The 26,706-nt window shown below is 42.7% G+C and overlaps 1 protein-coding gene and 1 pseudogene across 1 annotated transcript; one reads left to right on the top strand and one right to left on the bottom strand.

The window, feature by feature from the left end:
* Window positions 4,334–9,275, bottom strand: LOC8082058 (annotated as a pseudogene).
* Window positions 17,660–21,253, top strand: LOC8082059 (disease resistance RPP8-like protein 3). The gene is made up of 3 exons (XM_021462169.1): window positions 17,660–18,332; window positions 18,361–20,600; window positions 20,840–21,253. The coding sequence occupies exons 1-3, from the start codon at window positions 17,852–17,854 to the stop codon at window positions 20,948–20,950; spliced, it is 2,832 nt and encodes a 943-aa protein (XP_021317844.1). The 5' UTR covers window positions 17,660–17,851; the 3' UTR covers window positions 20,951–21,253.

The raw sequence follows: 26,706 nt of genomic DNA on the forward strand, positions 1-26,706 counted from the left end.
CCTAACAACAACCCCACATTGGTTTACGAACTTCCTTGCATTGGCTTTAGGCAGGAGTGGTTCATCAGTATTTTGATTGACTTATTTGATGTTGTAGTGGCCCTCCAATGGTTTGGCCGGGCCTTGTACACTTCTCGTCGACCTCGTATTAGATCCTGAGCGCTACATATGTTTAAACACAAAAGATTCAGTAATACATTTATATATATACAAATTGATGAATTTTTTATTGATATATATATATATATACAAGTAGATTTAACAAATATAACTCGCCAACACTTTTTTCTGCACAACAGGTTTTTGCACATGAGATTGTGATTGCTCAAATTCTAAATTTGCTAAGAACCGATTGAACTCTTAGTCGACCTCATTCTGGTTGGGGCCATATTGACTACCGTTGTTGATAATATTCAACATGGTCTCATTGTGGTCGATGTTGTCTTGTGGCCCGACCATCTTAACTACCACAACTATATATAAATGAAAACCATTAGTCATAGCGGGGTTAGGGTTTTGAGCTAGCGGGAGCATGGCGGCATTAGGTTTGGAGGCGGAGTGTGGCGGAGTTAGGGTTTGGAGCTAGCAAGAGCGTGGCGGGGTTAGGCTTTGGAGGCGGAGCATGGTGGGGTTAGGGTTTGGAGCTAGCGGGAGCGCAAGGGGTTAGATTTTAGAGCGCGGTTAGAGTGGATATATATATAAATCAAACATAAATCCACCATCATTCTCAATCTAAAAAACCATAAAATTCTCTATATCTAGACCACGAAATGAGCCATGCCAGTGATGAAACATGAGAGGATGAAGCTGCTAACCTTTTAGCATAAAAAATGGATGGAGGAATCGAAGGAGGTGTTGAAATGGCGATCACCGACGAGCAAGAACACACGAGATGAGCATCAAGAACAGTGAGCTAGAATAGAGAGCTGCAAATGGTATTAAAGCTTTAGCCACGGCTGGTGGCTCCAATCGGGATTGGAAGTTGACCTTTAATTCTGGTTTGTGGTTAAAATTAGGACTAAAGTTCCCCTCTTGCTCGCTCTCATGCAAAAGATACGCTTCTAACGCTTGGGCAGGTACTTTAGTCCCAGTTGGTATTTTCTACCAGGACAAATACTAACTTTTGTCCTGGGACCAAAAATGACCAAGACTAAATCCTAAGATGGAAAGTCTGTACTAGTGTATGCATTCGTAGTTGGTGCAGAGAGGGTCAAGGTTATATGGCGTTATGGTAAGAACATAGACATTTTATTGTTTTATTTGACTACATGTGTACCAGTATTCAAATAACCCTTTTATAAGTTAGTTCACACATACTTTTATAACTTATTAACGCCGTGTTCACAGATTTCACAGGAAAGAGGCTTGCGTTGTTTCTTCTTCTTCTTCTTCTCTCTTAACTAGTGACCCCGGCCCATCAAAAGTCTGTAACCTAATTTTATTACTAACACTAGATAAAGGTGTCCTCATGGTGTGGTTAGCTGTAGTGCGCGTATGACTCAGAAAATTTATAATCGCTTTAAAAACTTTACCTTAACCTTTATTTGTCCTAATAATTCTCCATCCGGTCAAGTCTAGTTGACGCAGATCGTGGATTTGCTAATGCTAAAACTTTATTAGCCCATATATATGTTGTGCGCGTTCAAACAAAGCGAGTGCAGTAATGCATACATTCATTTATTTAAATGTCATGCTTACACAATTAGCATACTTTTCTTTTTAATTCTTTTTAAATCTCATTTTAAAAATAACGCAGCCCACTTTTCATTTTTATTGTTTTTCCCAAGCCAACACGCCTGTCGTGGTAAAATCATGCTGCCACATGCAATGGCGTGGGAAAATCCACTAATTCATCAGCCTCCTAGATGTTGTCGCCTTCTAAACAAGTGCTACCGCGCGCTATGGAGCAAACGTCCGGCAATCTTCCGGTCCGAAACGTTCGGACCGGAGTCGCCCTCTGATGATTCCCGTGCATGCGTGATGGGTCGCTAGGGACGCACGTTTTCTTTTTTTTTGTTTTTTCTTTTCTTTTCTTTTCTTCTTCTTTTCTTTCTTTTTATGTTTCTTTTATTTCCCCGCCCCCGATCATTGCTGTTAGTTTTCTTCTCTTTTTTTCTTTTTTTTCTTTTTCTTGCTATATTTTATTTTCTTTAATTTTTTTCATTCTTTTTTTCATTTTATATTCCGTTTGGTTCTTTTTTTATCTTTTTTTTGTGCTTTATTTTTATTTTCCTTTTTTTTTGTATATTATTCTTTGTTTTGTATCTTTTCTTTTTTCTTATTCTTATTATTTTATTTTTTCCTTTTATTTTTTAATTATGTTTTGGTTTATCCATGTTTTATTTCTTAATCTTTCTTTGTTATTAATCTTTTTTTTTTGCATCATTCATTTTTTTGTGTTATGTGTCTAATTATGTTTTCTTTCATTCACGTTTTTACTTTTTAATATTTCTTTATTTTTCTATTTTCCTTATCGTGCATCATTCAATTTTTATTTTTCTATTTTATGTCTTTACTATTATTTCAGTTATTTCTATATATTTTTAACTTTCTTTTTATTTATTTTTCTTTTCTTTTTATTTTTTATGATGTTCTATATTGTTTTTGTTATGTTCAAATAATATAGTAGACAAGTTCACGTGCTACATATGTGATATTTTTTGATGTTTTTTTAATGTTCTCATGGTATAGATATGATGTTCTATAGTGTTTTTTACGATGTTCGCGTAATATACGTGTTATGTTTTATAATGTATTTAGTGATGTTGATATAATATATATACGATTGTTTTTTAATGCATTTACTGATGTTCGATAGTGAATTTAGTGACGTTCATTTTGTATACATGTGATGTTTTTGTGATATATTTAATAATGTTCAGGTAATATATATACGATGTTCTATAATGTATTTAGTAATGTTTTATGGTGTATTTAGTGATGTTCACTTAGTATACATGTGGTGTTCTATGATGTACTGAGTAATGTGCATGTAATGTATGTGTGATGTTCTATAATATATTTAGTGATGTTTCGTAATGTATTTAGTTATGTTCACTTAATATACATGTGATGTTCTAAATATACATAAGATATTTCCCAATAGCGTTCTATGTGGGATCTTGTTTTAGGCCTTGTTTAGTTCCGAAAAAATTTCGAATTTCGCTACTGTAGCATTTTCATTTTTATTTGACAAATGTTGTCCAATAATAAACTAACTAGGATCAAAAGATTCATCTCGCGATTTACAGACAAACTGTGTAATTAGTTTTTATTTTCGTTTATATTTAATGCTTCATGTATGTACCGCAAGATTCAATGTGACGGAGAATCTTGAAAACTTTTTGGATTTCGGGATAAACTAAACAAGGTCTTAAAGGATTTGTTACAACAAATTTAATGGTACTATCTAAATTTAATTTAAATATTTAGTTTAGAAGTTATAATTTTTTAATCTATAAATAATTATACAATGCAACGTGGATAAGGTGGGCATGGGCTAGCCTGGGCAAGGGCGCGGCCGCTCCTGAAAATTTCGGTGCTGTAGTTGGCGATTTCTACCCTGCATGGCTTTGTTCTTCACTGGGGACTTCGCCTGGGCCAGGGAGGGGGTGGAGATGCAGCCGTGCCATGAACATCTTCTGGCTCGTCGTCTATAACACTGATGATCATCATGAGCTGGAGGGCTTCTGTTGGGAGACCTGTGAGTACAGAAGTGATTGGGAGTGCATTGTTAATACATGAGAAGAGCCAATTAATAAATTAAAAATGGGGGTTACTAATAAATATTAACAAACTACTTCGTTAACTTTAATCCGCATCTATCATGAGCTAGTTATGGAGGAGGTGATGGTGCCCGCCGGATTAGGAATAATGATGTAGTGCTTGTACCATATAATATATGAATGCTCCGCTTGTTCTAGGGTTTTCTCGTCATCATCTCCTTCAAACTCAGGAGCCATGCAATTTCCTATACTCATCGACAACTCTATGCACTCGGGAAAGAACTGTACTCATGGAAGAGAGGCTTTCCCGAGTGCCGCAAAGTATCTGGCACTCGGCAAAGGCACTCTTTCCCGAGTGCAACACTTGGGGATGAGCCGCATTCGGGGAAGAAAAGCGTTACTTAATGGTCAACCCACCGGCGCTGTTAAAACTAAAAAACAAAAAAAATCTAAGTGCCTTTCCTAACACTCAGGGAAAAGGCCCTTTCACGAGTGCCAGGACATGGCTCTTTGGAAAAAGGCTGGCTTCCCCGAGTGCCGTGGGCCTGGCACTCAGGAAAATGCCTCTTCCTCGAGTGCTGGGGAAGACACTCCGAGAAATTTTTTTATTTTACCCTATTTTTTTGTGAGGCCTTTCCACATTATTTAAAACTCCTTTATTACATTTAGGACAATATTTTTTTGGTATATAGAGACAATAGCATGGTGCCACAAAAGAAAATAGAGTCGAGAATGGAAATGACAACGGATCTGAGGAAGAAACATGAACCCGACAAGGCGTTATTATCTGTCGGCCGGCTAGATCAGGCACTAATGGTCCGGCCTCCATCCACGCAGATGACCTGACCAGTGACGTAGGATGCCGCCGGCATGCAGAGGAAGGACACCATGGACGCCACCTCCACCGGCTCGCCGGCCCGCCGCATAGGGACACTGGATAACGATTGCTCTATGATCTCGGGTGGTGCCTGTCAGGAGTATTTAATTTACACATGTCAACTAATTTTATGTAGGCAATTATATAGTATACTATATATATATAGGCCTTATTTAGTTCCGATTTTTTTTTGGATTTTGGTACTGTAGCACTTTTGTTTTTATTTGACAAACATTGTCTAATCATGGACTAACTAGGCTTAAAAGATTCATCTCGTGATTTACAAGCAAACTGTGCAATTAGTTTTTGTTTCTGTCTATATTTAATTCTTCATGCATATGCCGGAAGATTCGATGTGACAGAGAATTTTGAAAAGTTTTTGTTTTTTGGGGTAAACAAGGCCATAGTATACTAGTTATGTCTTCATTGGAGTATAAATATACCTCTTTCGCCATGTCGGTCATGATGAGTCCAGGTGCCACGCAGTTCACACGGATCTTATCGCTGGCCCACTCGGCGGCGAGGCTCCTTGTTAGTTGGTTCATTCCGGCTGGCATGCGTGAAAAATAAAACAAATTTACCATCAAGGATATAACATATGGTAAGACAAATGATGTATATACCCTCGCTGGCGGTTACCATATTTAGGTTGGTAATAGACACTAATGACGTATATATACATCGGTCTTTTAATTTTCTATGATGAAACTGGAGAGGCCATCAGCGGCCTTCACAGGAATTTATTTAAGAAGTAAAAATTAAAATTCTTACAAACCAAAGAAGGTCAAAGCTCATGAAACAAAAAAAAAGGAAACAAAAAAATGAGAAAAATTACAACAGGTTTTGGATCCCAAGATCAACCGTAGTAATTTTTACATATGTCTTTACATCGGTCTTTTGGGTGTTGCTTGTTATTATAATTTAATTTGTACGAACTTCCAACTCTGCATTCCTTATTCAGGAGGGAAGGAGTATCTCAAACAAGTAAATTTTTACACATGCACTTGCGGTATGTACTAGAAACTGTAGCGCGGCCTTGCCGCGCTTGTCTCCGATATTCCGCTAACATTTGTTTTTTTAGTATTATATATTCAGTAGAATTTGACAATATTAAGTATGTGGCTTTAGGCCTTGTTTAGTTCGCTTGCGAAAACTTTTTAGGGCTACTATAGCATTTTTGTTTGTATATAGTAATTATTATCTAATTATGGACTAATAAGCTCAAAAGATTCATCTCGTAAATTACACACAAATTGTGTACTTAGTTATTTTTTTTAATATATATTTAATACTCCATGCATGTATCATAAGATTCGATGTAATAAGAAATCTTAAAAAAAAATTATTTTTTAGGAGGAACTAAACAAGGCCTTAGCAAGAATAATATTATAATATTAATACATGTAGGGATGAACCTTATCTAATATGTCTGTTTCAATAAAAAAACTTCAAAAGATACAATCTTATATTTTTCTATTTCCCGCTGAATTGAGACGTCTATTCGTTAATGCTATTTAGAGGACCCTAGTGATTTTTGAGTCAAGAGCTATACCTCCTTATGTCGAGTGGGTGAAGGTAAATTGAAATTTTGTGGTGTTTTGCGTTGACATATTAATATTTGGAGCTAACTTTATTTTTATTCGATGTTATATGGTTATCTTGTTTATGTTGTTCATCTAATTGATATCAAGATGGAGACGATAAATTGCAAAAGGTCTCCGGTGTGAAATCGAAAAGATCAATTCCATGCTTAATAGCAATAAAATAAGAAAAAAATACAACAACACATTTTGAAAAGGTAATATAAATGTTACTAACATGTAGAGTTTATTTTTATTATTCTGTGAGCACAAAAACCAAGTTTTATTGAATTAAAAAAATTGTTAAATAATTATATTAAACTACTTTATAAAATGTTGTTAAAAATTGGTTTATGAATTATGATGCCACCAAAAACATAGGTCACCAGCAGCAGCTATTTTTGGTTAAGCTATAACTCAACAGATTTGTTTCTACTGTATTGTTGGATTTATTTTCCTAAATAAACAAATGGCGGGCAGTCCGTTATGTGCCTAGCGGAGGATACAACATCGATGCAGGGGCGCATAGGCGGTGGCATGTCGAGCAGCTGAAACAGCATGCATTACAATTTTTCTAGAAATTACAAATACAATTCCCACTTGTATTTGTGTCTTCGCAAATAGTTGGACAATTTTTCTCCCATCATCTTGCACAAACAACCTTAATTACTTAAATTTTTTTCTTCTAATACAATACTTCACCAAACCTTATAAAAACAACAAAAAAAAATGAATAATTATTTACTTTAAAACATTGGAAGTTATGCTTAGAGAATTGTATTCTGAAATCAGAATATCTGAAAAGTCTTGTGAATTTGGAAAATTATAAATGCTTATATACGTACCTTTGGCGGTGCCATAGAGCGTGATGCCGTGGTAGGCCAGCAAACTTCCAATGGAGGAGACATTGACGATGCCGGCGAGGGACGAGGCGTTAAGGAGGAGAGGATGCGCGAGCGAGCTGGCAGAGGTGGAAGCACGACTCTAGGTTCGTCGCCATGCAACGCCGCCAGAAGTCTTCCGCTGTGCACTGCGCTACCGGTTTCGCCAACAACTGCGCCGCATTGTTCACCTGTGTACACGCAAAAAAGATTTTGAAAGACAAAATTAATGTTTGATGAACAGAGGTAAAAAAAAGCAATTACTTAGGTAGTCTCTAAAGATAGTTAATGATTTTTTTTTTCAATAGCAGATAGTTAATGATTATCAGAGGCGCGGTCATCAGCTTACTTTGAAGCTAATGACAGTTATAGCAGAGGGACATGTGTCGGCGGCTCTGGTTCGGCTTTTCTGTCATCAAGCTTGATGCCATCGTCGATGACTCCAGTGAGATCTGCGGCAGCGTGTGGCACTGGTCGGCATGCGGACTGCAGTTGGGCTCGGTAGCAGGCCTCTAAAAATTCTCAACACCCATCACTAAAACCTCTTTTTCTGCGCTAGTTTTTTTTTTCACTTTTCCTACTATTGAGTGCCGTAAAGTATATACCGCTCATTATATCAAATGTTTAGACACATGTATGAAGTATTTACGAAAGTAAAAACACAGCTAGAGATGAGTAATTTGCGAGACGAGTCTTTTGAGCCTAATAATTAAGTCCATGATTGGACACTAATTGTCAAATAAAACGAAAATGCTACAGTACCGAACACCCTCTTAGTCGATTGAGATGTGATGGTTGTTCAACCGACAGCGCCCGCGCCCCTTCCCCACAGGCATGCACACACATGTCCTTCTCTCCATACGCTGTGGCAGTGACGCTGGTGAGGTAGACCCTCCTCCTTTTTCTCCTCTTAGATTTGCAAATTAGGGTTCCAGTAAGGTTCTCCTCTCACTCCCCTAACTCCGGCACTCTTATCATCTCTCTCTCTCTTCCAACTTCGGTGACCTTAGTAAAATGAGGGCCTTGGGGAGATAGACAGGCCAGGCGGTGAGGACGGTACCCTAGTAGTTCGGGGCCCTAGTGACGGTGAAGGTGGCCAGCTATAGGTGGGGAATGGGGAGTTTGGGCCATTCGTCGGAGTTGAAGAAGAAAGCGGCGTTAGGAGGAGGGGAAGATAAGAGGGAATCTACCACAAGTGCATAGGGTTTTACCAGAGCTCCATGGCTGTGGCTACAGCAGCGGAGCTATGATAAGACCCTGACGCGGTGGGGCAGTGGGTGGCTGCGGGGGTGACTTCTGCAGTTGCGGGGTGTGAGCTGCTGGAGCCTAGTGGAAGAAGATGAATAGGGGGCTAATCTGAACCGTTTGTTTCCGATGCTAGGACTGAGATGCGTCGTCTTAAATCTAAAGGCCTATTTGGCAGGGCTCCTCACGAGAAGCTCCTCTGCTTTTTATTAAAAAACAGTTTCTCCAATAAAATGTTTGGCAGAACTCCTCTATAGAGCCAGAACTGAAACCGGAGAAGAGCTCTGCCAAACATGCCATAAATCTCACGTGCCTAGAATATAGCAACATCTTCTTTTTTTTTAGGGAATTGAGGGAGCTAATAAATGCCCTATAGGAAAGGATGCTTTAAAAAGAACAGGACCAAGTTTTACAAATGAGAGGACGTGCATGGACGTGTACCGCTCAGTATGACGTATTGACGTGTGATCTGCCGTCGTCGTTGAATGGACATGGATAGGATGCACGGGAGTACGACAGCAGGTTTCAAACACCTTACCAGAATGTCGAGCTTGCCGTCGAAGGTGGCCTTGACAGTCTCCATGAGCCTCTCCCGGTCGGCACGCACGGCGAGGTCACAGGCGGAGACTGTGACTTGCAGGCCCTTGTCGGACCACCGCCGGCGGCACGCCTCAAGGTCAGCCGCGCTGCGCGAGCACGTGTGCACCCGCACGCCGAACGCAGCGAGCTCCTCGACGATGGCGTGCCCGATCCCCTTGCTGCCGCCGGTGACCAGCGCCGTCGCGCCCGCCAGGCTCCACCGCTTGCCCTTGTCAATCTCGCTGCCGCCGGCCGCCATGGCCCTCTCTCTCCCTCCGATCCGTACCAGTCGTCTACGCAAGTATTGCTAGGTAGCTAGGTAGCTGCTTCAGTAACTCGGTGCTTTGAGAGCAAACAGTAGACACCACACGAAAATCTGGTAGCGAGCTGTGTGTCGCCTATCCGATCCGACGCCAGTCGCTACACGTCGTGGAAATTGGCGACGCCAGAAGAGTGTATTTTACACGCTTTTGTTTCCAGCCGTTCATTTGGTCGATAATATCTGGACAAGACTTGAGCGTCTGTTCCTTGCATTGAAAAAAAAGACAGGGAGGGCTGTGGGTAGGCAATTACTATTTTTTAGCAATAGTAGATATATGTATCCGTGCGTTGCGCGGTGGTCATAACTTTTTTATCCACATCTACTATATATGCAGGATTTGATCGTTTTCAGAACATAATAAAAAGTAAACGATTGCACTTGGAACCTAAACTATTTTTAAATGCATTTAGGCTAATTCACGCGTATGCTAAATCTTTTGTCTAGATCGAGTACGACCCTCACATGCATCTAGCCTCTATCGATCTGCACACGCAGATTGATATTCCTTACTTTCACTGTTACAAGACCGACCTCTAGTCCCAGATTGTGAGCCGAGATAAAGGTTTCGAGACTAAATGCCCCGCCTTTAAATTTAGTCCTGATGTGCAGACCTAGGACTAAAGGGGACCTTTAGTCCTCTTGGTAATACCAACCGGGACAAAAGTGCTCGCCACCAACTGACGTTGGTATTACAAGCCGGGACTAAAGGTTTTTTTTCCTTTTTCTTTTCAATTCATTTTTTATTTTGGTTTTCAATTATATTGTTTTCCAAATTATTCTTCGCTGCTATTATCTGTATACGTTGCACCTATACGAGAGCGTTATTATTGCACACAAGTAAAGTATGAAACTAAATATATATTATAGAGCTATACATATACGTACATACACATTACATTTACAATAATATACAAGTAATCAAGTGTGTTCGGCCGCCGGTTAAAGGTTGTACAAATGTTTGCCCTCCACTCAAAGCTCATACAAGTGTTTCTCCTTGTTTGCACTATTCAATCCCAACCTAGGGTTGTAGTGGAACTTGACGTCTTTTGAGATGACATAATCGTTGATGAAACTTGTGATCGTCTCCTGGATTGCGACGAGTATTGTGTGGTCGAACACTTGTTCTTTCAATTCTCACTCCTTCCATTTGCATTAATTAAAGAAAAAAAATATTAATATACATAAGATTTATCTTGTTTCAACAAATAAATAAGATATGAATTTAATGTATACACATGTTACTTACTTTGAGCATCTGTTTAGAAGGTGTAAATTTGGTACACCGCATGTACTCGCAAACGTAGTATCCACATAAATTGGTACCATACGGCTGCCTGGGCACCCACCTATGTAGAATAGGAACGGGAAGTGGCGCTTTCAGATTCGTACGAGATATCTTTGTATGAACCAAGCCCAAGCCCTGCCCAATAAGTCGGTCGTTGATTAGGTATAGCATAGTAAAGTAAAATAGCATGTCCGATATTTAAAGAATGATATAACGTACCTCTAGATCATGTCTATCATGTCTTGGTACATTGCCAGCTCTTTTCTCATTGAGTTCCAAACACATATACATTGGTCCTTGATCTTAATCTCAATGAGTATCCAGTAGAGTCAATCTATATATATATATCTTAATGCTGGATTCACTAAGACATGATATAACACAACAATTTACCCATATTATAAGGGAAGAGTATTAAGTCCTTGTGCCTTTGGTTATAAAAGAACCTCCGGAGGTTCTTCTCCATTTCCTTAGGCCTCAGATTAAATGGATCGTTAGTCTTGGTGTCCTTGTACACGACGTAGGGATCAATAAAACCAATTCGATCATCTTGTTTCAATCTAAGTTCTCTCATCATGTGTCTGCATATCGTGAGCATAGTAATTACGAATACGTACATATGCTAGAGTGAAATTATCGATTAAAAGGAAGAATCACTTACAAACAGTAGCAACAAATGAGAGATTTATCGAGAGCATCCATATATAGAGAAGCTGTTGTACTTCACTAAACTGTACCCACATGACGTCATCTCTAAGAAAGTAGTGACGGTCTCCGACTTGGACGCCAATATATTGTTCAAGTTCATGTTGTCGACAGAAACTCATGTAGTACTCGTGCAGCTTGTACATTTGCGTACGAAGTTGTTTTACATTTGTAGGGTTGCATAGACTCTTGCTAAATCTATACTGCCACTGCCATTCATCAACAACTTCGGCTTCTTTAACACAAATTATAATTTCATGATAAATATTTATAAAAATAATGATTGATTAATTGATATATTGATTCAATCGATAAATATTATTAATTAATTTAGTTGATAACATTATATATTTGTTGAATTGAGTGAATATTGGAATAGACATATGAATCGAGACATTTGTTTTATATTCGTATTCTATAAGATCGTCTGTATTTGAATCCCAGGAGCTTGGCTATAAGTGCGCATGGAAATTGAAGTCTTGTATGTGTACTCTGTCAAGATTGGTGTTAACGTGATCCTTCTCAGGGTCATGGCTCCGTGCTAAATAGAGCCAGGAACAGCCCGTGGCATGATTTATATCTTGTACAACAAGTTGATACATATTATCTCTATCTTTACATAATTATGCTACAAGACTACAACTAACTAGCCTATACTTCAGGAGCCGCAACACCATGCAATGGATAGTAACAACCTCGGTTATACCTGATGAAGATTAGATATTTTAACACTCCCTGTCAATCACAACGCATCAGTTAAATTGAGATTGTTCCTAAACTTCATTATCAGTCTTTCTGGGAGTGCTTTGGTAAACCCATCTGCTATTTGATCCGTTGTGCTGATGAACCTAATATCCAAGAGCTTGGCTGCAACTTGTTCTCTCACAAAATGATAATCAATCTCGATAGGTTTTGTGTGTGCATTAAATACTGGATTAGCGGACAAGTACTTGGTGCCAATATTATCACACCACAAACAAGCTGCTTAAGGATGTGAAATTCCAAGTTTATGAAGTAATTTTTGTATCCACATTACCTCAGCAGTTGCATTCGCCAAGGACTTGTATTTGGCCTCAGTACTAGACCGTGACACTGTTGCCTGTTTCCTAGCACACCATGATATCAGGTTACAACCAAGGAATACAGCAAAGCCTCATGTACACCGTCTATATTAGGAAAGCCGGCCCAGTCTGTGTCTGAGAAAGCACCCACAAGCGTAGAGTTAGACTTTCTAATTTTTTATACCCAAACTAATTGTACCCTGAACATATCTCAAAATTCTCTTTACCGCCTTGGTGAAGAAGAAACTGACAAACTTTGTCCACTGAAAAGGATAAATTCGGTCATGTCAGAGTGAGATATTGGAGTGCACCAACAATACTTTGTATCTAGTAGAGTCTTCAGTTCCTAGCTGAGTTCCATCAGTGACTGATAACTTCTGAGAGACACAAAGTGGTGTCTTCACTAGCTTACAAAGTTGCATATTTACTCTTTGTAAGATCTTAGAAGCATACTGTTCATGTGGCAGCAGTAGTTCACCCTTCTTCCCCTGCACTTGTATTCCCAAGAAATAGTGCAGTTCTCCAAGATCCTTGTTTCCAAAATCCTTCTCAAGGTCCCAGAGCAATGCGTCTATAGCTTCCTGTGAAGAACTAGCCACTATGATATCATATGTGTTCGTGTTGCAAGCGGGTGGTGCTTGTTACTCTTTGAGGTTGCCACCTCCTAGACAGCTTGGTGGCTTGTGACTCTGTCGAAGCATGTAAGGAGATTGTGTGGTGCTCCGGACAAGAGATTGTGAGGGGTACGGTGCTCACCCCATGGGGATCGCGAAGAGCAACTCTAGTGGATTGCTTGTGGCTTGGAGGATCCCCATCTTGAGAGTGGATGTGTGGCACCTGCTGAGAGTTTGGCTTCAGATTGCCAATTAGCTCGTGATCCATCAAGTGGGCGAATCGCCACAACGAGGACGTAGCTTTGGGGTAACCAAGTGAATCTCGATAAAAATCAATGTGTCAACATTGTCTACTCTTCACGGTTTTTTGCATTTGCTATACACGAGCTTATATTTATATTTTTTATATACTTGTGCTTGTGTAGTTGCTTTTGTAATTAGTTAGCTTGTGTAGCTTGCTAGTTACCTTCTTGCTTGTGTAGCTAGAAGTAGTTCCCTTGAGTGGCTAATTTGGTTTGTGTAACCTTGTTAGTCACATTGCTTAGTTTGTGTAGCTAAGTAATTTGCGCTCTCTAATTTGGCATTGGTTGCCTTGTTATTGAGCATTGCTAGTGAGCTTAGGAGCTTTGTGCTTTTGCTTACTAGTTGTGTAGGAGCTCTCTCGGTTTGCAAAGTACTAGTGGCATCGGTTTGTATGACCTTGCTCCTAGAATTGGTTAGGTGAGCTCTTGCTAAGGAAGCACCTTGTTTGCTTGTTTAGGATCTTTTACAAGGTGCTAGAGAACATAGATAAAGGGGTGTAGTCTTGGCTAAACCGGTAGTTTTAATTCCGCATTTGTCTCGGTTAGCCGGCGTGATAAGTTTTAGAAAGGACTATTCACCCCCCACCTCTAGTCCGCCATCTCGACCCTACACCAGAGTGCGGCCGGAAGGGACAGGTGGCGAGCGCGGAGAGGACGTGTTGGATCCCAACACGGGCAACAAAAGGACGGATGACAGAGCCAGATCCGAGGATGCTGGCACAAGCAGATTAGCAGGTGTATCGACATTGGAGTCCACGCTTGTCCTTGCCAAAAAAGGAAAGCTCCCAGGGAGCATGAAATCATGGTCGTTTGGGGGCAAAGTGGCATCAATTTGATCCATATTTTCAGCAGAACCTGCACGCTCATGACACGGATTAGTGGATAGGGAACCATTACCAAAAGAGGTAGAAGAATTGTCGTCCCTAGAGTGTGATGAGGGATTTAGAAATAGAAGGCTGGGTGGGAGGAGTAAAATTTCAGATTTTAGCCGAGCGCCTACATTTGGGTGGAGATGAGCAAAAAGATATATACTCATCAAACACTACGTCATGAGAAATATGGACATGACCTTCAAAGACATCTAAACACTTGAACCCATTGTGCATATTAGTATAGCCAAGAAACACACTTTGTTTTGACCGAAACTGCAATTTGCATGAGTTATATGGACGCAAGTTTGGCCAACATGCACACCCAAAGGTTCTAAGCATAGGATAGTCAGGTTTCAGGTGGAACAGGCGCTCAAGAGGAGTCTGATCTTGTATGACCTTGCTAGGGAGATGATTTATCAGATAGGTGGCAGTAATGAAGGCTTTGTCAATAAACTTCAAGGGCATGGAAGCATCAGCAAGCAAGGAGAGACCGACTTCTACTATGTGATGATGCTTTCGTTTGGTAGATCTATTTTGCTGATGTGCATAAGGACATGAAACATGATGAGAAATGCCTATGCGCTGAAAGAAGCCAATTAATTTTTGGATTCACCTCCCCAATCGGTTTGGATGGCTAGAATTTTTGTGTTAAGTTGCCTTTCTACCATAGATTGGAAATCATGAAATTTTTGGAAAACTTCAGATTTATGATGCAACAAATAGATCCAAGTGAATTTACTGAAGTCGTCAATAAAATTAACATAATAATCATTCTTTCCGACAGAGGTCGGTGCAGGACCCCATACATCCAAAAACACAAGTTCAAAAGGAATTGATGACACACTAGTTGAACTTGGGTAGGGTAATTGATGACTTTTACCCTTTTGGCAAGCATCACATATAGTGTCTTTATTGGACTCAAAAATAAGTGGAATATGACTCTTGCTAAGGACTTGGCGAACTATTGCAGAAGATGGGTGGCCGAGGTGACTATGCCATCTAGACGACGAAGACTTGGCGGCACCATACGTTGCTTTATTGGAAGTAGACCTAGATGACTTTAGTGGATAGAGACCTCCCTCGCAGTTCCCCCTAAGGAGTGTTTTTTCTTGGATTGGTCCTTAGTCAAGAAATAACTTGGATAATATTCAATAAAAACGTGATTATCGGATGTAAGACGATGAACAGAAGCAAGGTTCTTTCTAGCCTCAAGAACATAAAGAACATTGTTTAACATGAGATTTCAATCTGTGGTACGAACGAAACTCAACCTATTTGATTGATTCTCATACCTAAACCACTTGCCATGTGAACCTGATCGGTGCCGCGGTATTTGTCCCTCACGGTGAGTTTTTCCAGTTCTCCCATGATATGATCAGTAGCACCGGTATCGGTGTACTAATTTGTATCCACATTGTAGGATGTGGTTGCTGTTGACGCCGAGTGCTTCTTTGGCTGCCCCGTAAAGGAGGCATCAAAGCGTTTGAAGCAGCAGATGATGGTGTGTCCCTCTCTGCCACAGAGCTGGCAGATGTCAGCATTGGTGTTCTGTTGATGACGTTTGTTGTTGTCGGTGCCGCCGTTGTTGCCGCGGCCGCATCCACGACCACGACCACAACCGACCCCGCCATGGCTGAAGCACCATGGCCACCATGTGTAGTAGTGTTGGCCGATGATCCAGAGCCACCATCTTGTTGCAGATTGATCCACTGCTCCGAGCTCACCAGCTGGGTGTAGAGTTTGGCGAGTCTCAGCGGCTCCACGTGCACTGATATTGAGGAGACTACAGGGTTGAAATCCATGTCGAGGCCCGCCAAGATGTATAGGATGTGATCTCATCATCTTCTAGCTTCTTTCATGCAGATGCCATATCATCGGCAAGAGATTTGATTTTACTGAAAAAATCAGCAATGGTGGATGACCCCTTCTATGCATTGGCAAGTGTTATGCGCGTGTTGATGATCCGGCCGCGAGATTGCGATACATTCATGTCTTGGATGGCCTTCCAAACTTCAGTAGATGTGGTGCACGTGGAGATTTGCACCATGACCTCCTTAGATACAGAAGACAACATGTAATTGAGAATTTGTTGATCCTTTGCATACTAGGTCTCATACTTCGGATTGGAGATGAGTTCATCAGGCTTGGCCGTGGACTTGGCTATCTTCATGGGCGGTGCCACTATCTCAGGATCAAGGTAGTGGCCAAGCTGGGCGCCGCGGATCACCGAAAGGACCTACATGCTCCAGAGTAGGAAGTTGTTCTACCCTAGCTTCTCCGAGATGGGGCATCCGATCAGGGAGAACACAACAGGTACCGCGGAGGATGAAGCCACGGATGAGTTTGTGGAAGTAATCAACTCTGATACCATGTCAAGATTGGTGTTAATGTGATCCTTCTCAGGGTCATGGCTCCGTGTTAAATAGAGCCAAGAACAGCCCCTGACGTGGCTTACATCTTATACAACAAGTTGATACATATTATCTCTATCTTTACATAATTATGCTACAAGACTACAACTAACTAGCCTATACTTCAGGAGCCGCAACACCTTGCAATGGATAGTAACAAGCTTGGTTATACCTGATGAAGATTAGATATTTCAACATACTCCTCATAGACATGTACATGCAAGCTCTTGAAAAAGGGATAGTCCTCACAAAAAAACTTGTTGTTTCATAGTATGACAATGATGATGAGTCATACTTCATAATTGTTGAGGTGGCAATTTGGATATTGATTTTTGGGTTATATGTTAGTTTTATAAGACAAAGTAGGTGGAATATTTTTTAAAGAACTAAATATATCTGAATCAATGTGTTATGAAAAAAAGGTTCAATTTAATATAAGCCCGCTAGGTGTTGGTCTCCCCCACGAGCTTTAGTGGGCTGGGCCTAGATAGGATTCCAGCTACCTAGGAAAAATTTCGGACCATGCTCGCCCACTCTCAATCTACATCCAAAGCATGCCACCATGCTCGCCCGCTCTCACATCTTTGCTATGCCGCACTAGCCAAGATTGAGAAGGAGATGATCGTGAAAAGGATGAGTAGAGAGATTTAGGTGGGAATAAAATGATTGCTCACAATATGATTATTGGACCTACATGAAAAAACTATGAGAGCTGTAGTTTCTATACGTGATGTCTAATGTCTTACCACTAGGAACTCGTATAGAAACTATAGTTTGAGTCTAGTCTGACACAGCCATTAGGTAGATGTGGATCCAGATGCTCTGAGGTCTTAATAATTAGATTCCCATTAAGGCAGTAGTAGTACTCGCTCTTGCCCATGTGCACAACTCAGACTCAACGGACACAAGATGGTTGCAAGAGAACACGGGAATCACGACGAGGATAAAGAAATTGCATGCCTCCTTGTCAGTCATCGCTGGCGGTTCTCTAAACATATGAAGGATATATATATTTACTCATAGCTAGCTTGGAAATTAGAATCGTGCATGTGATTAGCGACATATGCGGTGGCTTTTGTATATAGCTGTCTTAAGGTCGGGACTGAGATTCGGTTTCTGTCAAGTGTTTTTCTCTCATAATAAATCAATAATAATAATACTTTCAGCTATGACTTTTTAGTCAACGCTTCCAATGAATAGTATAGTCAGCGACAACAAGCATGATTTCCCATAAGTTTGGCATCTCCACCAATCTCTCCTTCTGTCTGCTGCCATGTCCTAGGCACCTAGGTAGCAAAGCTAGGCACCATTGCATCCACCACCATCACCAGCTAGTCTCTCCAAACAAGAGGGTTAGACAGATATCCACAGAGAGTGTAGCGGTGGTCGGAGATGGACGCCCCGGGCGCCCTGGACTCCTTCCTTGGCCGCCTCACCACCGTCCTTGTCAACGAGGCACAGCTCCTCGGCAGTGTTCGTGGCGACGTGGAGTTCATCAAGGACGAGATGGAGAGCATGAACGGCCTGATCCTCCACCTCACCGAGGCCCAGCACCGTGACCACCAGGTCCGGGCGTGGATGAAGCAGGTGGTTGGCCTCACTCGGGACTGCGAGGGCAACGTCGAGCACTACATCCACTACGTCGGCAGCAGGCCCGACGACGACGGCCTTCTGGGACACCTCCGCCGTGTCCTGCGGTTCCTGCGGACGATACCAGTCCGCCGCCGCATCGCGACGCGGAGGTCCGCGCACGGGACGTCGGTGACAGGCGGCAGAGGTACGGAGTCACCGTGCCTGCGTCAACCCCAGGACCAACATAGATGTTGTGGATATCGAGCCTGCCAAGGAGGAGGAAGATCTTGGCCGACGCTCTATTCTGCTTTATGGTGCTGAACCTCCAGACAATGATGAGGTGGGTATGGTAAGGAGAGGGATCGATACTCTGGTCAAGGGGCTGTCCATGGAACCAACAACAGAAGATGAAGATGGTGCCCCGCCGCCACAAGTAAGGGTGTTCAGTATTTTAGGGACTGAATTGGCAAGTGAAGTTGCAGAGGGAGTGTACCATCAGCATTTGTCTGTGGCCACCTTATTCTGTTGTAAGGCCTCGTCCTACTGTTACAGAGATGTAGGAACGGGACTTACCAAGATACTGAAACAAGTAGGAGATGTTCAACTTCAGCCTGGCCAAGAAGAAGACGAGGCAACAAACCAAGCCTTGATCATGGTTAAAGGCAAGCGCTTCTTGATCATGGTACTAGATGTTTCTCGCCATTTCATCAGCACATGGAAGCGCATGCTAGATGCTCTGTTACAAGCTGCCGATGGGTGCCTTCCTGGTAGCGCCATAATAGTGACCACATATGACTATGAGCTGGCCCTGTTGTCTTCTCCCTACAAAATCATCAACGCTAGTGGTACAAAATTTAAATATGCATATGAATATGAGTTCGACTTCTACACAGATCAAGTGATAAACCTGGGTGCAAACTACAACTGTAATCATGGCTTTTTTGAACTTTGCAAGTTCGACACCTTTGCAATGAGGACGTTCCTGCATCTGCTCTACTCTAATCCAAACAGGACAAAAGACGAAGTCCAGAATTATAAAAACACTATCGAAGAGTGCAGACGGCTCAAGAGAAGCATTTCCAAGCAAGTGCTGCTATGGTGCTACAATGAGTTGCCTAGCAAGTACAGGAGCTGCTTGCTGTACCTCACTGTTTTCCCAGAAGTCGATGTCATCAGGACTAGGAGCTTGGCTAGAAGATGGTTTGCCGAGGGCTTGATCACTGCTACTACCACAAGTACTCCAACTGATGATGAAATACGGAGTAGTTGTAGTTCAATGGATGAAGCCGAGCATTACCTGGATGTGCTTTTCACTGCAGGGTTTGTGTCTCCTGTTGAAATCGGTGCTGCAGGCAACATCAAGAGCTGTACACTACATCGTCAAGTCCGAGAGTTCATCGCCAGGGTAGCTATGGATGTGAACTTTGTGGACTCCAGCCTACCGCCACATCTGGCTCGCTACTTATCCATTCACAGCAGAATAGGTTTGCAAAAACCTCTTTCAGATGCTGACAGCAAAGATATTGCAGCTTATCTTCCATATTTGTCTGCGTCTCCTCAATGGCAGCTGTTGAAAGCGCTGGACCTTGAGGGCTGCAATGGTTTGAATAAGAAGAAGATTCTGAAAAGCATCTGCAAGATACTGTTGCTGAAGTATTTGAGCCTCAGGAATACTGATGTGACACAACTACCGAAGCAAATCAAGGATCTCTGGTGCTTGGAAACACTGGATATCCGGCAGACAAAGGTACAGATTTTCACCAAAAAGACTATTGTGCTTCCACTTCTGAAACATTTTCTTGCTGGTGACAAGATCTCTGTAAGCAATGACGCTGGAAAATGTGATGAATCATTTTCTGCAGTGGATTTGCCCCTTGGCATCCACAGAATGAACAACTTGGAGATATTGTCCCATGTCCAAGTCACCAACAGCAGTAGTGAGTTAACTGGCATTGCTGAGCTTCAGAAACTGAGGAAACTTGGTGTAGCTCTTTGTGGACCAAATGCCAAGCTGAGTGATCTGTTTCACCAAATTAACAGACTGCATAAATGCCTTCATTTCTTGTCAGTCTGGTTTCGTCAACAGGCTTTTGGTGAAAAACATGATGCTTTGACCCCTCCAAATTTCATCACAAGCCTAAACGTCAGTGGCCTCACTAGTGGCCTTCCTCACATGATTCAAGAGCTCCATCAGCTTGTCAAGTTAACCCTGACAGAGACATACTTGAAGAAAGATGGTCTGTGTATCCTTGGCAAGCTTCGTGGCCTGCGCTTCCTGAGGCTTCAGAACAAAGCATACATTGAAAGTGAGCTCTCCTTCAGAAAAGAAGAATTCCAGACACTCAATTTTCTGTTCGTCGGAACCAGTAACGTCACCAACATTAGCTTTGCCCGTGGGGCAGCTCCGAAGCTCGAGAGGATCATTTGGTCTTTTCCAACAACCGCATGCGTTTCTGGACTCGAACACATCCGTGAGCTGAGGGTGTTTGAGCTCAATGGTGACTGCAACCCAGATCAAGTGAGAGATGAAATACTGAGTCTTAGAGACTCCATCTTGGAATATAATCAGGTATCCTAGAAATTTTAGACCAAGTTATTGGTTTAACCAAATGGCAGAAGTAGCTGTCACTTAACTATATATAGAGATTACTATATCTTGAGTCTGGTAGTTGATACTTATGGTAGATACACATATGTGACTGGTGGTTTTTTTTGTTTTGGTGTTGTGTGTGTGGGGGGGGGGGGGGGATTTAATTCACGTAAAATACCATATAATTTGGGATAAAAAAATTGAATATTATGTTTCAGGAGAGATTTAAGGAGAGACTTTGGAAATTACCTGTCTTCAAGCATAATCCACATGTCCAGCGGCAAGACGACAGAGCTGCGGCATCAGCCTCGTCATCATCAGGTCCATGAGTACTCATCACTCTTCGTCGACTCGGAAACTCACTTGGCTATTTCTCCTTTGATGTCTTTAATAAAGATGCAGCTGACGGGAAAGCCCTGGCCATCCCCGTTCAGCCTCATGCATCACAGACTTTGCATTCCTTTACATTATGTATGCCATGCATGTGTGTTTGGTTTTAGATCTCTAGACTGGAAACCTTTTTATCGCCAATTTATGGGCTAGTTCGTGTGTATGTGCGCAACTTGATTTCTGTATATTCTTTTAATCTGAATATTTATTGTGTGTGATAACAATTGCAAAAGAAATTACATCTTGTGGCCTTGTTATGTACTACTCCTTGTACTTTAAATTGTAAGATATTTTGGCTTTTCCTAGATTCATAGCTTTTGCTATGCACCTAAATATATACATTATGTCTAGATGCATATTGAAAATAATGTAGGTAAAAAAGACAAAAATGTCATATAATTTAAAATAGACGTAGTACTACACTAGAACAACTGTGTACTTGTGTCTTTTGGGTCACATCTCCATCGCAATTCGCAATAGGTGGACTATGCTTTGGGACTGAACCAGGATGGTCCCATGAAAATGGTGAAACAAATGGTCAAATCGCTCGCTAATCAACTAGTGTTACATGCATTTGGTTGATCTCATGGACTGATACTGAAATACAAGAGTGAGTTGATATAATTGCTGCCAGTGGCGGAGCCACCACTAGGGCGAGCTAGGGCGGCCGCCCTAGGTCCCTGTGGCCGAGCACGCCGAGCACCCCTTCCCCCACCCCTTGGAGCTGGCATCTAGTGAGGGCGCGATGAGGTTGAAGACGATGGCGACACTGGTTGCTTGCTTCGGTTCAGTTTGGCTATCTGAGAGCGGAGACTGGAGAGCATCATGGGCCTTCCTCTTGAGATTGGGCCACGACCATTTCCATTGTGCCGCTCCACGGTTCTAGCTCCCAACATGAACAAAGAATGACACACCACCATGGCTTCACTGCTCGCGTTCACCGAGTCGCCCTCACCATCCTTGGATTCAGTTCGGCCATTCCCTAGGCGCCCAGCGACCGGGCCCCGCTGCCCCAGAGCCCTAGCCGACCGGAGCTCCTGTGGCCGCTCGCTTCCCGCAGCGGCGTGGCTCGCAGCTGGCTGCCCGCGCCCCCTCCTCGTGCCAAGGCTCTCGTTATTGTCCACTGACACAAAAGCTACTCATATGAATTGCTTAGTCTATATTTATTGTGGCTGATCTAAGTGGTTCAAATAACAGCTTCAAAATTGACAGGTTCTATACCGTATTTCTCCATAAAAACATGTACTATTGATAATTCTGATATTAAAAACTAATGTTGGTTTTTATTGGCGGTTTTATGGCCTTAACATGCATGTTGTCATTGGTTAGTCAAAATTTCATATAATAAGTTCGCCCTAGGTCATTTCTTGCCACTATCTGGTGCTACTTACCCATATATGTAGATGGATGTAATAAGCGGCGTGTTGAGTTGAGTCTGCGGAGCAGGCGCCAAAGCCTTTTTTTGAATCGCCAGCACAGGGACCCCTTTAGTCGCCGCCGCCTCAGGGTCGCGTCCAGACCACATCAAGTTGTTCGGTCCTCCGCCGTTCGCTAGCTAGCTCCACCTCTTGCTCCGGCGCATTATCCCTGCCGAGCCCACAGCGCCATCCGCTGCTGCTGGGAAATAGGATCGGATGTGCTTCTTGATTTGGTCTAGTTGTTTAGATGGGACTCTCTGAGAAATAGTAGACCGCAACAAACATAGTGGACCGACCTAAGAAATTGTTGTGCCGAGTGTTTGGTTCATTTTCTAGACAAGCCTAACTAGCAAAACCAAGACAGGCCAACTTTAGCCAGCTTTAGTCAATGCAAGCAGCACATGTTTGGTTACCTGTATTAGCTAAGTCTGGCTACGAATCAGTGTGTTTGGTTGCATGTTCTAGTTTGCATATAATCACCTCTTCCTTTAAGTGGTATGTTTACCCCTTTGAGGACCTTGATCGAACAAGTGGTGGGCATGCTCGGCGAGTGGTCGGAACCTGGACCGATGCTAAGCTCGAAGATGACGATAACGGTGAGGATTGCGCGGTGGAGTTCCCATAGTCGTCCATGGTTGTGCTGCTCCTCTAGCCTTTTGCCATGGTCGTGACTGCAGCACCTCTGCCCATGAACACTGACGGTGGATCTGGAGAGGGGGAGATGGAGCCAGGGCCGGGGGACTTGGGCAAGCTGTGTGGCCTTCAAGCCAGATGAGGCCCTGGTGGCGTGGGGGAGCGACTCGCCCTCCTGGCGGCGTGGGGGAGCAGCGCGCCCACCCTAGCAGCGGCGAGGATCAGTAGCAACGTGAGCTCGCCCCGGCGATAGCTGGGAGGGTGAGGCCTGGGAGCTTCTGGAGCTCCACCCGCAGTTGAGGAAGTAGGGCCACACACCTCCTGGGAGCTCCTCGCCATCGAGAAAGATGCGCCAGGAGGAGGAGGTGAGCCGCCCACGGAGAGGGACCGGAAGAACGTCCTCGGGCATGGTGGCACGGACGCGGACGTGGACGAGGCCTCCTGCTGGCGCGCGGAGGCAGTGGATGGGGTGCGGCCGGAGCTCCTCGCGAGGTCGACGTGGAACAGCCTGGAGCTTGCGAACCCATCGAGAATCTCCCCGGAGATCCCGCTGTTGTTGGCGAGGATGAGAACCTTGAGGCTAGGCGAGTCGGACAAGAGCAGCTCGGGCGGTACGGCACCGTCGAGGCGGTTACCCCGAGGTTGAGTGTGTGGAGGTCAGGGAGCCCCACGAGGGAGGCTGGCACGACGCCCGTGAACTGGTTCTCTGCCATCGAGAGGAGGCGGAGGCGGCATAGATCCATGCCGAGGCCCAACGAGCAGCGTAGCGAGCGTGGAGATAGCAGCGGGATACGGGTGGCTCCGACGAACTTGGCGATGGGATGCGGGTGGAGGCGTTGAGCTCGAGCAGCAGGATGCGGTGGAGGCGTGGTGGCCGGTAGGGTAAGGAGAAGGTGAGCGAACTCATCCACATCGCGAGCACAAGCCAGGCTTCGAGAGAACGGCCGAATCAGCCGTTTCAAGGAAGCCATCCAAATCCCCCAATCTGGCTTGCGGTAGTCTGGCTAACAGGCCAAGCAGGCATCCAAACAAGCCCAACTTGTATTACATAAGCCTGGCTAAGCTCTAGTACAGAGAACCAAACACACTCTATGTGTCCAAAGATGTATAAAAATCTAGAGCACGAGTCCATGCTGAAATAGCATGGTCACTCGCCATATGCCGGCGAGCACCCCCGACAGCATCTGCACTGCACACCGAACAGTGTGCCCATCGCTAGCAGCTGCGACACGAAATCCGAATGGGATCGAAAGTAAAGAGCCAAGACTCCAGCCCAGAACAGAGAAGTCCTTGCTGGTTCTTAATTAATTCCAGCGCGGAGCATCTGGCTCTTGCCAACAAATTTGAACCCGTAAGGAATGTCTTAGGAAGGTGCTGTCCGGATGCCTTTGCGTTGCTGATGCTCGTTCATCTACTTTATGTCAATCCTAACTTGTCTAGGGACGAAACCTAAAATTCACTAGATTACAACAAAAAAAAGCACTGCTAATTAATAGAAATAAAGAGTGCTCTTGTTCTGCTTCCTGTGTCTACGTATCTATCATCGTGCAGGACCATATAGATGTGTTTGGTTTGTTTTCTAGATAAGCCTAGCTAGTAAAACTAACACAGGCTTGTACAGGAGATGGATTGCTGAAGGCGTGATATATAGCAGAAAGAAACACTACCACAGAAAACGATAATGCCAGGTATGAGATCAGGATCGATGCTTGAAGATCAAAGCAGAACGCATCTTGGATGCGCTATTCAGTACTCAGTGGTTTTCTTCACCCACGTGGGACAAGCATTTTAGGCAACACAAGACAAAGAGATGATTTTTGGGATAGAGCATGTGGCCTGGTTGGAGATGTTTTTTTTAAATCGATAACGCTAGCTGTTCATGTCGGATCATTTTTATATTTTAATCTTTTTTTATTTAATATAATAATTATAATCGTATCTAATTTTTTTTACAATTCTAATCTTTTTGGTCGCGCCATCACATCTAAATTTGTTTTTACAGATTTAAGTTTTTCGGTCACGCTAGTCTCGCATAGAAAAAGATAGCGGGCTATAGCGGCGCTATAGCTGCTGGACAGGCCTGCCGCTAAGCTATTTGTATTTTTTCCGCTATTACAACTTTCACCGCTATTACACGCTATAACGCCGCTAAGTTACATTTGCTATGATAAATTTCACCGCTATTACGCGCTATAGCGCCGCTATTATAAATTTTCTTAGTCTGACTCTCAAAACTCCCTCTTAGACTAGATTATCATTTATCAGTTACAACTAATTTGGTATTTTGAACAATGAAGTTTTCATAAACCATGCTATAATGTCACATTAGTACTTAGTAATGTTACCTAGACTTATAAAAACATATTTTTATTCATCAAAATTCATATTTACCATGTCTTTTTTATCAATTACTCGTGTTTTTCATGTATTTTTTATGAAAACGCTATCTGTCATAGCGCCGCTATAGCACCGCTATAGCTGCATAGCTGTTGAAAAAAAGTTGCCGCTATTTTCAATAGCCCGCTATTTTAAACTTTGTAGTCTCGCTAGCGTGACCAAATAATGCACAGTCATGCTACATATATTGGCGCGGCAAGACATGCCACATTGGATGATGTTTTCAACGTGAAAAACCTTGCCACGTCACTCTCGCTAGCGTGACATTACAGTGGATGTGTAGTGCCACGTCCGAGAAGGCCATCGTCACCAGGCCTGCCAACATAGTGCGCGATGTTCCCCTCACGCAGTCTCTTGTGCTTGAATATAAGGTCTTGTTTAGTTCGCAAAAATTTTCAAGATTTCCCGTCACATCGAATCTTTAGTCGTATGTATGGAGCATTAAATTTAGACAAAAATAAAAACTAACCACACGGTTTACCTGTAATTTGTAAGATGAATCTTTTGAGCCTAGTTACTCCGTGATTAGACAATATTTATCAAATAAAAACAAAATGCTACAGTACCCAAAAACAAAAAATTTTACAAACTAAACAAGGCCTAAATGCATTCCTCTCTCACCTCAAACATGTACAGCGAATCCTTCAGTTTTCTCAATATGCGAGTTGAAATCTCCATCCTTAACACCGGCATAAAAACTTTCGCTCATGTGGGTTTGATGTGCTAAATATTTTCAATTTTTATTTTTTTAATATTTAAATTGTGCCATTGAACAATCTGACGCTATATATATGTAGATCATTGGATGATCTGACGGTATATGTTTGGCCAAGGAGTGTCTGACACTAAACATTGCCATGAGACTATTTGACGCTAAAAAATTACACAGCAACAGACTATCTGACGCTAAAAGTCTGGTCTGACGCTATATGTTTTTAGCGTCAGCACTTACTGCGTCTGCAGAAGTCTGACGCTATATGTTTTTAGCGTCAGGCCGCATGACGTTGTAGCGACTTTCAGCGTCAGATCATCCAACGCCAAATCTGGTGTTGTGGTGTAGTGGCTGCTCCTCTCTCTGTTCCCAACTTCCCATCCCCCTCCGCCTCCCACCACAGCAGCTTGAGCCCCATTCGTTGCGTTGAGGAAACGCCGTCAATTCATCACTCCAGTACGAGACAATAATGCAAAGTATTTGTTGGTGACTTTTGTTGTTTTTCTCTCTTGTGTGCTTGGAGAACTTTTCACGA

This window comes from Sorghum bicolor, chromosome 5, assembly GCF_000003195.3.
Source record: "Sorghum bicolor cultivar BTx623 chromosome 5, Sorghum_bicolor_NCBIv3, whole genome shotgun sequence".
NCBI classification, from domain to species: Eukaryota; Viridiplantae; Streptophyta; class Magnoliopsida; order Poales; family Poaceae; genus Sorghum; species Sorghum bicolor.